This window comes from Helobdella robusta (assembly GCF_000326865.2).
Source record: "Helobdella robusta unplaced genomic scaffold HELROscaffold_40, whole genome shotgun sequence".
Taxonomy (NCBI): Eukaryota; Metazoa; Annelida; class Clitellata; order Rhynchobdellida; family Glossiphoniidae; genus Helobdella; species Helobdella robusta.
This window is the reverse complement of record NW_008704903.1, coordinates 474989-492230: the sequence shown is the minus strand read 5'-3', so window position 1 is coordinate 492230 and position 17242 is coordinate 474989. Positions and strand designations below refer to the sequence as shown.

General features: G+C 32.5%; 1 protein-coding gene across 1 annotated transcript in view; it reads left to right on the top strand.

Moving 5' to 3' along the window:
* HELRODRAFT_84384 (hypothetical protein) overlaps nt 1–17242 on the top strand; it is a gene marked incomplete at both ends in the record, with an annotated part of 35019 nt that overhangs the window by 5744 nt on the left and 12033 nt on the right. Inside the window, 6 exons of the mRNA XM_009025068.1 lie at nt 1858–1953; nt 2466–2600; nt 4614–4695; nt 4926–5064; nt 5134–5430; nt 5706–5895. Of these exons, the coding sequence (XP_009023316.1) occupies nt 1858–1953; nt 2466–2600; nt 4614–4695; nt 4926–5064; nt 5134–5430; nt 5706–5895 (939 nt within the window). The remainder of the gene's footprint in view (nt 1–1857; nt 1954–2465; nt 2601–4613; nt 4696–4925; nt 5065–5133; nt 5431–5705; nt 5896–17242) is intronic.

The window sequence follows — 17242 nt, the reverse complement described above, 5'->3', positions numbered from 1 at the left end:
ACTTAACAGAAACGCAGACAAGCTTGTATTAAGCAGTTTTATTTTTATAAAGTATATAATTTTAAAATATTCTCTGCGTATAAATAGATAATTAAATCATCCGACCAATTGGTTCATGACTTGTTCGGTGTAATATAAAAATTTTTGGAATAAAACGTCATTTTAATGCAGGTAATAAATAAGAAATTTACTTTTCTAAAAAAATGAAATAAAAATATCAAAAAGATGAATGTAGCGAGCCAAGGATTGATTGTAAAAGATCTGTCGTGAACGAATGGCCGAGGTTCACACAACCAATGGGGTGGGATTATCTCTGAAATGTAAACAACTGGCTGGCAGGTGGTCGGCGCGATAAGGGTATAGTATTGTGAAGCTCTAAGACATGAAAAAGCTAGACGGATTGAAAAGTAGTTAGGAACTTTGTATTTTTTAAAAGTGAAATTAAATATTGACACAATGACAACAATACTAAATCAAACTTAATGACAAAAACAACGCAACACGCTTGCAAAAGTCGACAGTGTCTAAACGTCTGACTCCAGATTTTACAAAACCCCCGCATGCAACAACTAATGTGAATCAACGAATCGCACGGATTGCATGTGATAGTCAGGGAATCCTCTGGATTCAAATCCAGTCATTGAATGAAGGAAATACAAATCTAAATAAATGAATAAATGATTAGAATGTATAGGCACTGACTTGTTTGTTATGGCATGTTTTTTTTTCTTCAAAAAAAAAAGATCTTCGTTGCGTGTGGGTGTATCAAATTGCTTTTTCGTTGTTGGAACGCGGCCATTAATTTTATTACAGGCGGATAATCTTTTGTTGGTTTTTACGATTGTGACTTTTAATTTTTAATTCGGTTCATGCTTATTTTATTCACGTTTTCTGTATTATGATATGTGTGCGTGTATGTGTGCGTGTATGTGGTGTGTGTGTGGTGTGTGTGTGGTGTGTGTGTGTGTATCAAATGCGTTTATTTTTATGAGCTGTTTGTAAGTTGAATGGTGAATAATTATGAATCTTTATTAATATTCTTGGTTTTGTATAATTTGTGCGAGTTAGATGACACTGCAGCGTTTTATAACAAAAATGAAGCGGGAAATTTAACCTGAAAAAAGTTAATTTTGTAGTATTGAAAAGGTTTTTGGCGACTTAACAAATGAAAAAATTGCAGGACAACTTTTAAGAAAGTCGAATTATTTGACATAACAAACGTTTCAATAGAAAACTTTTTAACGCAGAGTTTGATCAGATGTTTTAGATTTTACTGATTTCTAATTGTTGTAGAATTTTTTGTCTCAGAAATATAAACTAAATTATCAGATTTTGAAATCAATATGGAAAAAATTCACGTCACATAATACATACTACTAAAAGTTAGCATTTCGGAGAAAATTGTAACATAATTAAAATTTAATTGCTAATTAATAGTTTCACATAAAATGAAAAACAATTTTTTCCACTTAGAAATGAATGCTGGTTTCAAGTGGCGGCACTTGAAAGCCTCGGTGGAACATTAAAAATATAACAGTCATCGAAATGTTCGTGTCAATAAAATATAACTTTTGGTTAGGCAATAAAAAAAACAAAATGTTCTCGAGAATACATATTTATCTTTATTTATTTATAAATATTAATCTGTTCACGCATAAATATCTGTATACTTGTTTGTATTTTCCATGAAAAAAGAACAAAACTTAAAATGAAGAAAACATGATTTTAACAAAATCTACTCTAATCACATGAGCTCATACAGGGACATGAATAAAATTAATTACAATGTTACTGTTAAAGATTTCAATGTTTTGTAACATTTATCCAGGATATAATTGAAACCGCACTCCCATTCAGGTATCCGGACACGCTGTTGGGATCGGATGAGAAGGAATTTTTCTTTGATGACGACGCTGGCGAGTACTTCTTCGATAGAGATCCTGAACTGTTCAGGTTGATATCAGGCTTTAGATTATATAAAGATAATAATATAATATAATAATTATAATATACTATGCTATAATATAATATAATTATAATATATTATATAAATCATGCAATGCTTTTTATGTATGCATTATATCTTTGTGGATTCTAACAACAATTGCTGAGTTAGATGAATGTCACTACGACCTGGTAGTGTAATGGTTAAAGGCGCTTGATTCTGTTTTGCCTTGACCGGCTTCAACTGCAAATAGGCCCCTTTTATGTCTGTGTGGTGTGGTTTTTCGGTGTGTTTATATAGGCTGCGTATGTTAAAAATTTGATACTCTCGTTGCATACTGAGAGAAAATTTGTTTAAAATAATAACATAACATTTGTTGTCGATACGTTTGAAATGAGGCCATTTGACAAATCAACCTTTCAGTTGAAAATAAAAATTGACCTTCAACCTTTAAATAAAAAATCTGCCTTTAACCTTTTAACAGAAAATAAAAATTGACCTTTAACCTTTTATCTGGCAGGCGAGTTCTTGCCTTCTATAGATCTGGCAGTCTACACTGGCCGAAGGATGAATGCGTGGCTGCGTTCGATGATGAGTTGGACTTCTTCGGACTCGGTCAGGACAGCATTGGCGACTGCTGCCAAGAAGATTATCGGTTATCTTTAACGTTTATTCTGGAAATTATTTAATTTTAGAAAAAGTATGTTTTACCTATTGAAGTGGTTTAACTGCAGGGTGAATCTTGACTCATTTTGGACCAATTTTGTTGTTGCTGTTTATTATTTAAAATGGTGAAATATCTTGAATTTTGAAATTTTGAATGTCTAGCGACATATCTTGGAGGCAAAATATTTAAATGTCATTTCTGTTCTATAGGTAGGTAGAACTTGAAATAAAATATTTTCAAAATTTTTAAATTGTTATGAAGCTGTCATAAAAAATCTTTTAAAGACGAACACGAAACCGTTACTTTTTTAAACACCACTAGAGGAGCATGTGCAAATTTCTGATGCTAACAAAATGTTTTTTCCGATGTTTTTATCACGGCATATTAGATAGATACATTAATACTTAATTCATTGAAAAAATCTTTTTGAAGTTTTTTCTTAAAAATGTTTTTTTATATAGAAATATTTATCTGTACGTATTTTTACTTCCATTGCGTTTCATAAAAATTTTTTGATGTACTTTGTCTGTGTGTCACGCGCACAAACAAGAATTTTTTGCCTGTGTTTTTGTTTGGTGCGTGTGCATTTGTATACATTAGTGTGTGTGTGTGTATGTGTGACTCTGTGTGTATGCTATTGTTTATTTGTATGTATGTGTGTGTGTGTGTTGGTATGTTTGTGTCTGTGTGTGTGTTTGTGTATGTACCTGCCTGCTGTGAGTGTTTGTGTTTGTGTGTTTTTTTTAGTATGTGTTAAGTATCACGGTTTTGTTTCAGAAGTGTGATTTTCTTGAAATTTTAATGCATCTGCGTCTCAGCGTCTCAGCCTCGTACACCATCAACAGCTTAAAACTAAGTGCTCTAACTATGATCCATGCTCTTTATGTGGAATGGAAATAAACCCGGTGTTACTTAAACTCTTCTCTGATGATTTTGTTTAACGTGTGCATATTTAATGTTTGTTATTTGTTTCGATTTTGCAAAAAAAAATTTAAATCTAAATAAAATGTCTGTTGCTTGCTTTAACTCCAAAAAAAGATGCCATTATTATCCATTTTGTATGATGTTGTTCCTGTGCTGGAGTGTTACGTGTTACAATTTTTTATAGCAGTAAGGTGGCAAAGTTTAAAATATTTAATAATTCATGGTGCTTTGTGTCTGTTAAACATGCTTTCAACAAAAACGTTTATAAAACAAGTACAAGATGACGTTTTTTGAAAAAAATGTTAAAAGTGTCTAATATTTAGCAGACATTTTAACAATAATTTTCCGCTGCGTTAGCTGCTCTCTTTCTCTCTCTCTTTCTTCCTTTCTCTCTCTCTCTCTCTCTCTCTCTCTCTCTCTCTGCCAGTCTTGGGAATATTACATGTCTTTGCTACGCTGACTCTATTGAGAAATAAAATGGTTTTCCTATGAATAGTACATTTTATGAGACAAATTTTCAAAAAATTTGTTATTCATGCCGATAAATATTTGAGCTAAGGGTGGTGCGGGGTGGCTTTTGGAGTTGTTCTTACTTTACTTGGGCGCATTCCTGGCCAACTAGTTAGCATTCGAAAGATAGAGTCTTGTCTATAATAAAAGTTAATAAATAATAATTTTGAGTTTGAAAAGTTATGAACTTTCATGTTTGAGGGGTTTTAACCTTGAGAGTTTCAAAAGTTCTAACCTTTCATAATTTTTCTCAATAGTAGAAATTGCACATGGAACGTTCTCCCTTCTGCATGGCAATGAATATGAAGCGGATGACAGGCTGGAATGCAAAAATTAATAACGCGCTCGGTCCTTAAAAAATTTATGGAGGCATACACAGGCAGAAACGTATTTCGTACATCTCTGTACACAATGTAGCGTGCAGACAAATTTTGAGATGAGATGTACAACAGTGTATTTACTTGTCAATTCTCGTTCATAGCAATGTAATTTCAATTTTAGGTACTCGTCATCAATCGTAGATTGTAACTTTTATGAATAAATAAATAGGTTAATATTTGTTTATAGTGACAGGAAGCGAGAGAACCAAGAAAGGATAGCCGAAGACGCGGCCGAAGCAGCTGCAGAAGAATTGGCCGCCAAGGCGCAGGTTGGCTGGCGCTGAAGTCGTGAGGGCTATTTAAATAAATTCTGTAGGATTCAAACCGTCAAAATGAAAATTATATAAAACTAAGTATTTTGTTCAACTTTAAAAGTTTGTATGATATAAACAATATTGAAAAAGCAAATAAAACCGAAAATCTGCAACTTCATCTTTCCGAATTGTTAAACAAAGTGAACGTTTGATCACAAAAGGCAGCAGAGGCACTCGGAGCAAAGGCAGCCGTACGCGAACGGATGTGGAACACCTTTGAGAACCCGCAAGCCAACACGACTGCACTCGTCTTCTATTACGTCACAGGGTTCTTCATCGCGGTGTCCGTGCTAGCAAACGTCATCGAAACAATTCCATGCGGCAGTATTACACCAAAAAACTCGGCCACTCCAAAGTCTGAGAGTGAAGATTTTTTTTATCAGTTACCTCCAGTTCATACAAACCAACCCGACCGAACCATCAGCTGCGGTGAAATGTACGAGTCTGAATTATTTTGTCTGGACACTGCTTGCGTTATAATCTTCACGACTGAGTACATGATGCGGTTGTATGCGGCTCCGAACAGGGCGAAACATCTGAGGTCCGTGATGAGTGTCATCGACGCTGTAGCCATCCTGCCCTACTACATAGGCTTGTGTCTGCCCGATAACAAAGACCTCGGTGGAGCCTTTGTCACTCTGAGAGTCTTCAGAGTTTTTAGAATTTTTAAATTTTCCAGGCATTCACAAGGTGAGTGGAATTGAATTTTTTTTTAATATTTGAAAAAATCTTACGTTGTGCAATTAATTTATGTTCACTTCTAACAAAACTGTGTAGATCAGTGGTGATTCCGTAAGTTTATTATTATTCATAATGTTTTTATCAACCAGCCATCCCACTAATTTTCTTAATTAAACATCCAACTTCATTCAAAAATGAAACCTTCATTATTTAACATCATCAGTTAAACTAAACATTTTCCAGCATCGCGATAAATTTTTCAAACGACATTTCGACCAAAAAAGGACTAAGAATTCTCGGCTACACCCTGAAAAGTTGCGCCAGTGAGCTAGGTTTCTTGCTATTCTCCCTAAGCATGGCCATCATCATCTTCGCCACGATCATGTACTACGCCGAGAAGAACGTCGAAGAGACCACATTCACCAGCATCCCAGAAGCTTTCTGGTACACCATTGTCACTATGACGACCTTAGGGTAAGTTTCTGTTTTCTGTGTTTAATGAGAACTCTATTATTTCAAAGCAAAGACAATAAATAAGTATTAAAATAAAATAATGAACTGTCACAATATTGTAATAAGATGTAATAAAATGTCAATGATTGCCACAATGCTCATTTTTTTTTAGAAAAAGAACATAGCGGTGAAGTATATTCAAATATACAATATATCACGAATTGTTTCTGTCATACGATAGCTTTATGACAGTCTCTATCAATTCATCGTTGAAAGAATCCGGCCACGAAATTTTAAAAAGTGAAAGATTAAAATTATTATAAAAACCTATTGGTGATAATAACAATAAAAATATGCTGAGTCAGGTTATAGTAGTAGCTTAGTTGTAATAGCTTTCAATTATTTATTCATTCAATAATTGAATCTATATATGTACAGTTTTTAAAAATATTCAAATCTCTTGCATCAATTGCTTCAATTTAGAAATAAAAATGTATTGTATTGCATTGTATTGTAAAGGATTTATTATAGTATTCTACGATATAACATAAGTTTGTCGAAAGTCAATATTATTTTTGAAATTGAATGTTTCTAACATAATGTCCAATGTATATTTGAAAGGAACGAGATTGATTGTACCTAAATAATGACATTTTTTTTATTTGTCTTTATTTCAAGCACACTTACACACATATACACATACACAACAACACACACATGAACACACACAAACACACACACGAACACACACACAAAAACAACACACACACACACGAACACACACACAAACACACACACTATCACACACTGAGCCCAAACCGAACCGAATTATACATGGAAACTAATACGACGTAAGCAAAAACGAAAATTACTGGAATAATAATGATCATGGAGCAAGATAGGATGGAGATCTCGATTAATAAATACCTGGATGGATACGCGCCTAACAAGAACAGACAAAAACAAGCAGACATATTTGTATTCTCGGGCCAAACTACGTGTTCCTCGTTCGTTTTTTGCGGAATGAGACGGACTATACCAATGTCTAAATCAATCTAAATCAATGATTCAATCAAATCTAAACTAAATCAATGTCTTATAAATTTTATTTTTTTTATTACAGAAAAAATATTATTAATTTAATAATTCTGAAAAGTTATTATGAAAGTTTGTTTTCCAGAACAAAAAACTAATCCGTATAAATGGCCCCTTCAAACATTTAGGGTTCCCGCGTGTTTATAACTTGCATGTATGCCGCAAATAAATTTTAACGCTACCTTCTGCTATGTCGTGAGTTCTTTGGCTATATTTCAAAATAACTTTAAACATACTGCTGTAAAGTTGTTCTCGAGTAAAAGACAGATGAAAAAAAACAGATGGTGTAATGGTTAACTGTCTGGGTTCGCTGCTTATACTATTCTCACATACTTTTGTAAATTGCCAAAAATAAATTGTAAAGAGTTATTAAATTTACTCGAATTTTTTCTAATTTTATTCATTAAATGTAATGTCTGTCTCACTTCTATCACACACAGACAACTATTGTTACTTTTTGTTAAAACTGTAAACAACGCTTTGAATATTTAATCTCTCTCTTTCTCTCTCTCTCTCTCTCTCTCTCTCTCTCTCTCTCTTTTCCTCTAAAAAGTCGTTTGGATTGTTTACACAGAATTTCAATTAAATTTTATTCTCTCATTGTTTCATTACTTTTATTGCACCAGCTTTCCAAATAATTTTCTCCTTTTGCATGTGGTTTACTACTGTTTTAATTACACACTCACATACTACACACACACACACACACACACAAACATAGACGCACACACACAAACATAAACATAAACACACACACAAACACACACACACGCACACTGCTGAACATACAAATAATTTTTCTCGTAAGTGCACCGAACATTGTATTTGGAAATGAAAAAAAAAATTAATGGTTTAATTTCGACGAGAATAAAGTTTTTTTTGCTTAGAATAATTTTTTATGATAAATTTTTCTCCAAACTGGAAAAGCTTTGAAATCAAATTTAATATGAAATTTTGTGTCGAAACTAGATCATGTGGAAGGATTTACATTGAATATCATAGGAGTACTTCACTGTGTGAGGTATCAACAATCCGAAACGATATAATAAGCGAGTGTAGTTATTTGTTGTTTGACACTAAAAAGAATTCAAAGTCAGACTTCAAACATTGACAAATTAATAAATTCATATAATTCTGTATCTGTCCAATACTTTCAAATACAGAAAATCAATCGGTAATGTTTTGAAATTTAACAGAATGTGCAATATTTATATTTAATATGAAGATAAAGTAAAGCTTGTGAAAGTGAATGACAATGATAAAAATCAAATTTTCAGACAAAACATAAATTTAGTCCATTGAAAATAAAAACAGATAAAACTCCTCCATACATCACAAAATTTCACCAAAAAACATCCAACCAACTATTCCCCCAAATCACCTGCCGGCAGTTCCGACATTGAAGACGACAAAAATGGAAACCATCCATCAAAGTCTGCAGCCTTGTGCAGCTAAATTCTCATAAGAGATTAAATATCATAGTAAATAGATGCTCTTTTCAAATTTTCCTAATATAGTAGATTGTTATTACGTTTCATGTATATTGTACATGTATACATAGTACAACAGTGAGTGTGCTTGTAATAATTAAGGTTGCCGTCAAATATAGATAATGTTATAATTATATTTAGGTATATTGCTATAAACTATATCCTTCTTTCTTTTTATATTATTAATCTCTTTTTAAAACGAAGTATTTCAAAAATACTGAATGAGCGTCAAAGCGAACTTCTTGAAAGACAAGTTTTCGTGTTGCTTGCCTGTATTTCAAACTAAAGAAAATAATAAGATTGGATGGAGTGGATGAAAACAAAAAGTTAGATCTTTAAATTTTATTTTTAAGTGAAACCAGACTGCAAAATTTTGAGAAAATAATACGAACTTTAGCCAAAAAAAGAATGGAAAAGAAGGAAATATGTAAATAGTGTGTACAGTCGATGCGTATGATACGATTTTAATTCGTCATTTCCACTCTGCAACAAACTCCGTCGCATCCGTCAGAGTCGAAATTTAAAAAAAAATAAAAAGAATTACTATTTAAAAATATAAATAAACAAATTAAAACTTTTTAAAATTCTCGGTTATTGACTATGACGCGAGGCATGGCAGACATTTCACAGATACGGACGATATGTAGCTAGCGATATGAATGGACATATGAGTGATGAGTTGGCTGCCTATGAGTGATGTCTTAAATGCGTTTTGGATGAAGATGTATGCGCTAAAGACTGGATGGATGGGCGGATGTCTGTGATTGAAATTTGTAATTAGACAATGTTCGAATAGAATAACTTATATTTAGGACATTTTCATGTGTTAATTTTGACAGTTTGGTAGATTTAAATCCAGATTTCATACAAAACCAATTGGAATATATAGTTATCCAAATCAAAACTTGTTTTTTTTTTAAACTTTCAAACTTCTAGTTAAATTTTTATTTATGTGAGTCTTACAATCTCAGTGCATCAACCTAGAAACTAGATTTTTTAGAGTGTCTCCAATCTATAGATTTGCAAATAGGATTCTCTCTCATTTTAGAGCATTTTAAATTGTGACAAATGAGTTTGTCGATGGAGTTGTTGAGTGTATTCAGACAGGCGTATGTAGGTAGAAGAGGGATTAAGTCTGGGTGGATGCAAGGATGCAATAATTCTTAATAATATTATTATATATATAATAAAAAATGATGATACGTCAATAGCGTGAGTTTATTATTCATTATTATAATATATTATTCCGTATAGCAGATGCTAATCTTCACAAAAATTCTCTCAAAACATTTTTCAAATCGAAAAAAAGATATTTTTATTCTTGCGCGTGCGAATTCTCCCACATTTTCCACGGCGAATTTCATCGCCATTGTTAGCCTATTTTATTCATTGGCGTGAAGAAATCGTTCCGCTTTACAAGGCCTTTTATGGCTTCATGATGATTCACTCTATTCAATTCCTAATGTCACGCTCTATCTAATTGCTCTATTCAGATTCAATATTTTCTATTTAGCGTATTATACTTAATATAATATTTTTATGTACACATTCTATATTGTATATATTCTCTCTCTCTCTTTACACATTCTATATTGTATATATTTTCTCTCTCTCTCTCTCTTATATATAAACACTATAATCTACATCTTACACTCATTGTATGTTATGGATTATGGACGAGGATTTCTTGGCATTCGAAGCCAGGTCACTGCAGCTGCAAGGCTAGGCAGGCACCTTAACCATTACACCATTTCACCGCCCATGCATTATCAATTAGCAAAAACTACAACATCAATTAACCCTATCCATAAAACAACAGCCTCTCATGTACGTAGACAGGTTAATAAATCAATGTCTCAACAGCGCGCGAATGTTTCCTATAACTAAAAGCTGGAAACACTGAGAAAGAAAGAAAGAGAAAGAATGAAAAAAAAAGAAAGAGAGGAAAATGTGAAAGAGAGAGAGAGAGAGAGAGAGAGAGAGAGAGAGAGAAAGAGAGAACCTCACAACACAACATTACACATATTAAACATGATTGAATCGTCTAAAAATAAACTCCATCTTCCTTAATTAGATTTTTTCCTTTCGCTTCGGTTTATTTCAGCGCTCGAGTGAAATATTTTTTTCCAAGCAGTTTCGCATTATAACGTTTATAAATGATCACTCTTGAAAAAAAGAGCTGCACCAAAAATTGCATTAGAAATCAACACGAATCAATCAGTTTCTGAGATGAATGCTAAGGGTTATTTATATGCACGAACATCCTTATCTATATGATCTACTCAATCACATGCTCCATATTTTCATTGCGTAATGTTCATCCATGATAAAAATGGTGAGATTGTTGTGGCTAAGATGCCTAGATCTGATGTTGCAGGTAGAGGTTTCAAAAGCACAGGCAGACACACCACACATACACATACACACATACTTAGGTTCTTATTTACACAAACACATTCATACAAACAAATTTTCAAACACAGTTAAGTATTCAAACATTAACCTACATGAATAAAAATAGCAAGAAAATGCGAACAGTGAACAGCGGTTGATAATAAATATCGCACGTTGTTTGTTCTGTGTTTTTTTTGTTTGTTCATCGTTCTGTTTGTTTGTCACTTTTGTTTTGTTTGGAGTAGTTGCTATTTTCGGTTCATGTCTCTTTCATTTTTTTTTGTGCTAATTATTTTCAGAGATTTGTTTAATTTGTTTAGTTCTTTTTTGAAGTTTAGACGCGTGATGTAAAATTTTTAGTTTTGAAAATTTGTAAAAGATGTGAATGTTGAAGAGACAAAGACGTTTGCTGTTGAACTGTTTCATGTGAAAAATTGATTTTGAGTTAATATATACATTTTTTTATTCAATTTTATGACTTTTCTACAATTTGATTCATTTTTTTTAATTAATTAATTTAACCTAATTCTCATTTTTTAACAATTTTTAAAACAAACTGACTGCACCAACCACTAATTCTACATTATTTTTTCACATCTACTGTATATCATAAGTAAAAGAAACTGTAAAATTAGTCCGTAAGCTTTTCAAATTTTTGATAAATGAGAGTTTAGTTAGTATGGAAATATATTAAAATCTGAAATCCATTTTTGAAATTTTATGAAAATTTTAAGGAAAAAATTTTTTTGATGTACAAATTTTTATTCGATTAAGTGAAATTGAAAAAGTTTGAGACGTCAGATGACGCGTAGTAACGCAATTAAACAATTTAAGTAATGCGATTTGTGTCTCCTCGCTTGATTCAATTTTAATTGGAGGAGACTCCAGAGATGAAGATGAGAATTAAGATGATGAGGATGAAGATGAGAAGGAAGAAGATAAGGATGAAGAAGGTGAGGATGAAGATGATGAGGGGGAGGATGAAGATGAGGATGAAAATAAGGATGAGGAGAAAAAAGACGAGGAGGAAAATGATGATGAAGAAGATGATGATGAAAATAGGAATGAATAAGATAATGATGAAGATGAAGAAGATGATTAAAAAGATGAGGATGAAAAATTTGATGATGAAGATAAACATAAAAACGATGATGGTGGTTAAAAAGATGAAGATGAAGAAGATAAAATTGACGAAGATAATGAAGAAGAAGATGATGATGATGAAAGTGACAACGACGATGATGATAGTGAAAATGTTGAAAATGATGAAGATGATGATGAAAATGATGGTGAAGAAGATATGATGAAATGATGGGGCTAGGATGACGATGACGACGACGATAGAAATAATGACTACAATATTTTGAATATAAAATATTGAAACGACGCTGAGCCAAAAAAAATTTCTTACAAAAAAAAAGTTAATGATATTTTTTTAGATAATGAATCATGGAGGCTGTCTGTGATAAGTATCTTTATCATAATGATCATGTTGATATGATTTGTGTTAGTTTAGTAGGGGGCTATAAATGCTATTACAAATATATCTTGTATCGTATCAAGACTGAATATATCGTATCGTATCGTATGCATAGCGATACCGAATGTCTCGTGCGTGAATAACGATACTGAATAACTTATATTGTCTGCGTAACGAAACAGAGTGCTTTGTATCTAATGAATAACGAAACGGAATGTATCATATCGTTTAAGAACTCGCAATAGCAATGATGTTAAATGTAGTATGCAATTATGTTACATAGGCAGCTATTGAAATGCTTGGCCGTTGTCTTGTTGTTTGTCCATTTTTTTATGCATTAATAATCTATAGGGAGGAGTTTGTACTATTATTTTCTCCATGTAGATGGCGCAAACCATAATTAGACATCTTCTAGAAGAAAATTTTAGATTGGTAATTGTTGTTCGTCGCTAATTTGTTTAAGATTAGATTTTTGGTAATGTTTTGGGCTTGTTTTTAGAGTTGAATTTTAATTATTTATGAAATAATTTCCGAAGAGTTTTTTCCTATTTTATAATGGCCTTCATCGTAACATCTCTCGAAAAAGAATATTTTTTTTTGTTAAATTCTTTCTAAAACGGTGCTGAAAACCCAAAAGTTATTTTCATTTTCAAAATCATTTTATTGTCACTAAATTAAAATCACAGTACGAAAAGTTAAATCCATTTTATACTTTAAGAACCGTACTATAAAAATGTTTGCGAGATAGCTATAAAAACAACACTAACAGACAGTACTAATTTCAATGAAGAGTCAAAAAAAATGAAAAACTCACATGGCAACCAAGTGAAGATGACATAATAGCAAACGAGATAACATTTCTGTCCCGATCGCCAATAATAATTTCTGGGTTTACGTGCGTACGTTTGAGAATATCTGACCGATGTCCAGGTTAAACCAGGCAGATGAATTGAATGGTGGTTCAGAGAAGCGACTACCGCGACTGTGAGCGCTTCAGGATTATATGCCTCCCCACTGGTCGTTATTCATGAGTGCACCGCAAATTCTGTTTAATCAACTGTTCATTTGTCCGATTATTAATAAGAATAATTTTTATGTAGAGAATGGTTAGCTATTGTTTCAAGATACTTTGTTGAAACTTTAATTTTTGTCTACTTGTATTGAATTCTGAATCAAATTGGGGTTTCTAAAATTTCACACGAAACGCTGCAAACTTTTCTAGAAGTCATGTTTCAAAACAGCAATTAATCTTACACGTACAGCTTTTTTAGCGGACGTAAAATTTTTGAAGTTTTGCATTTGGGATCATTTGAGCCTAAGGATATATAAAACTGAAAGCCTCAATTTGAAAATAATTCAACTGAAAGTATTTTATCAAAAATTTCTTATCGAAAGTTTGAGAAAAGAAATTCTACGGCAAGCAATGTGTGGTGTATTTCTAATGCCTGACTTGCCAAATGTGTGTACGACTGAAGATTCCTTTCTTTTTTTTTGAACATTCTCCTGTGCAAGTATGTTGTTCGTATGTTTGTAAAGATGAATTGTTTGTATGTTGTGAATTGCTCGTATGCTGTGAATTGTTCGTATGCTGTGAATTGTTTGCATGCTGTGAACTGTTCGCATGTTGGAATTGTTTACATGTTAGAATTGTTTGTATGTTGTGAACTGTTCGCATGTTGGAATTGTTTGCATGTTCATCCTATTGACGTTCGCGGGTCTGAGGTTTGTAAATGTTTGCTCCTTCAAAAGTGTACGCACATGAATGTGAGAACTACATGCTGACCAAATAGATGCACTCATTGTTTATACGTTGTTCACATGTTTGTCTATATTTATATAATTATCACAACTGTTCGCATGTTTGTAACGCACGAACATACGGTTAATTCAACGCTGTTGTTACTCATGTGTAAGCAGATAGTTTATGTATCCATATCTAGGTAGAAATTTATTGTTGTTTATATTTTTTGGTTATTTGAATTTTTCTTCTTCTACACGCATGTAAGCCCCTCAATTTGAAAAATGACATAGCATGGAGGGTAACGCAACTGATATCAATCTAACGCTCCCTGACTGGCTTGCTTGTCCTCTAGTTAGTTCGCCAGGCAGCCTGCATGCATTAAAAGCAGACGCGCTCGTCCGAAAAATGTTGAATTCTTTTTTTTCTCTTTATTTTTCTGCTAAATAATTTTATTTGGACGTTAATGTTGTGTGAGCTTTATTTATCGAAAGGAATATATTTCTTTCTTTTCTGTTTTATAAAACATTGGGATTGTTATTGCGTTTGCTGCTTGTCTGTCTGTGTGTCTGTGTGTGTGTTTGTGTGTGTAAGTGTGTGTTATCCTCTTTGCAATTTGATAGTAGAAAATAATTTTTGGATAGTTTTCCAAAAATAAGCAATAAAATATATCAATAAAACCTTAACAGTGATGAATTTAAACTTGATATTGGAAACGCCAGCTAGAAAATCTTCACAAATGCATCAATAAACAAGCTGGATTGGTAGTAATTCATGCATTCATGCATTACTCTAAATTACACACACACAACACACAAACACACACACAGCACACACACAAGAACACAACACACACACACACGCAAAGTTAAGTACAACGATTCACCACTCCAGGATGTTATAGCAGGTTGCGATAAAATTATTTAAATAAATGTTGTTGTTGTTGTCGTTAATGTATTATTGAAATATTTCATTTTCCTCAGAAATTCTCATTTTGTGTCTTAAAGATGGAAGTGGAATTATTTTTTATTATTCTAAGTTGAACTGAAAGTAGAATCATTCTATAAACACTGCCTGATTTTGACGCCATTAAGAAGGTTACATATCTAAAAGTAAGTTTATACACACATCTTTTGAAAAACAGCTGAAAAACATTTTCCTAAAGGAAATCGTATTCAAAATTGAGTATAGCATACTTAAAAACTACACCAGTAACAGTTTTTCTGCATAGGAAGTCTAAAATATGCAAATACACTGGTGCCGCATACAGCAAGGAGACTGGCTGGTAGAGGAAGATACTAATCACATTACCAGTTCGTTATGCACTTACATTGATGTTATTTTCCCTTTAAAAGCTTTTACAAGTTCGCTTCTCAATTTAATTTTTGCTTCTCAATGTCTCAAATATTTTTAACTTTGGTTTGTTTGTGTATTTAAGTTTTGTATGTTTCTGTGAGAAGTTTGTAATGCGCAATTTTCTCTTTATCCCTCCCCTCCCTCTCTCTCTTTCTCTCTCTTTCTCTCTCTCTTTCTCTCTCTTTCTCTCTCTCTTTCTCTCTCTTTCTCTCTCTTTCTCTCTCTTTCTCTCTCTTTCTCTCTCTCTTTCTGTCTTTTCTCTCACTTTTTCAATATTTTACTTCTTGATCTATCTAGCTCTCTCCATCTGTTCTTGTGTGTGTCTGTGTGATTATGCGTGTGCGTCAGTACCTGCCAAGGATTAATTCATTTGCAAATTTCAATTCCTCAATGTTTCTAATTAAAATCGCTGAATCGAAAATTTGTCAAGCTTGTCTCTAACGTGATATTTTTAGGGAAAAACTTGGCCATACTAGGTTTTAATATTCGCATTGTGTTATTTATTTTTCGTTATATATTGATTTTATAGTCTATCTTCATAACTCTATAACTTATGGCCAGTTAACACGCGACGGAGCAACAAGAGTTTTTTATACTACAAAAATCTTTAAAAAATTTGTGTGGCAAGCAAAAAAGTCGTTATTTCGTAGTGGGCCCATTTATAATAAATTTTCGTTTCGTTAAAAATATGTTAAATTTTTTTTACAAACATCATTTTAATAATAATTGCTATTGTTATTTATCGTTTATATTTATAGAATAAGAATGAATAAAATGCCGACATAAACATCTCGTAGACAACAGCAGCGTTTGAAGCGTAAAAAAAATGAGAATTGCAAAACGAATGTCCTCATCTGTCCTGAACTGACTGACAACAGACAGAAACAAACAGACTGAAACAGACACAGACAGACAGACAGAAACAGACAGACAAATACATAGACAGACAGACAGATACATAGATGGATAGATAATTTAGAAAATAGCTAAGCAGATGAATGGTGGATGGATGGGAAGATTGTTGAACAAACTGATAGATGAATAGTTGGATTAATAGACAGACAAACAGGCAGACATACAAATAAACAGACAAACACGGTCGGATAGACAAGCGACAAATGGGCAAACAAGCAGATAGGCAGACAGACAGTTAGACAGACAGACAGACAGACAGACCAAAAAATAATACCAAACCAGCAGACAAACGACACGCGCACTTTTTATTCATAATATTGAATTGAATTTTATTCATAATATTGAATTGCCTGCGAGGCGCTTATCTGCAGCATCTCCGAAAGAATTGAAAAAAAAATTTATCGCTAAAAAATTTTTAAATTATGATGATTTTGCTGTGAAAATAAATACAAAAATATTTATAAGGATGATGAGTCTGTGTATATCTCACTTATATTGATGTAACGTTCTATTGACAGTTATTTCACAATTTATGTTCGGCCACTTTCGGTTCATTCAACAGATCGACCGCGAAATTGAAACACGCATCGGCATTTGTTTATTCAGTCGTTCTTCCATTTATTCATTCATTCATTCATTTATTCATTCATTTATTCATTCATTTATTCATTCATCCATTCATTTATTCATTCATTTATTCATTCATTTATTCATTCATTCATTCATTCATTCATTCATTCATTCATTCATTCATTCATTCATTCATTCATTCATTCATTCATTCATTCATTCATTCATTCATTCATTCATTCATTCATTCATTCATTTATTCATTCGTTCGTTCGTTCGTTCTTTCATTCATTCCATCGTCATTCATTTTTTCACTCCATTCAATTTTTT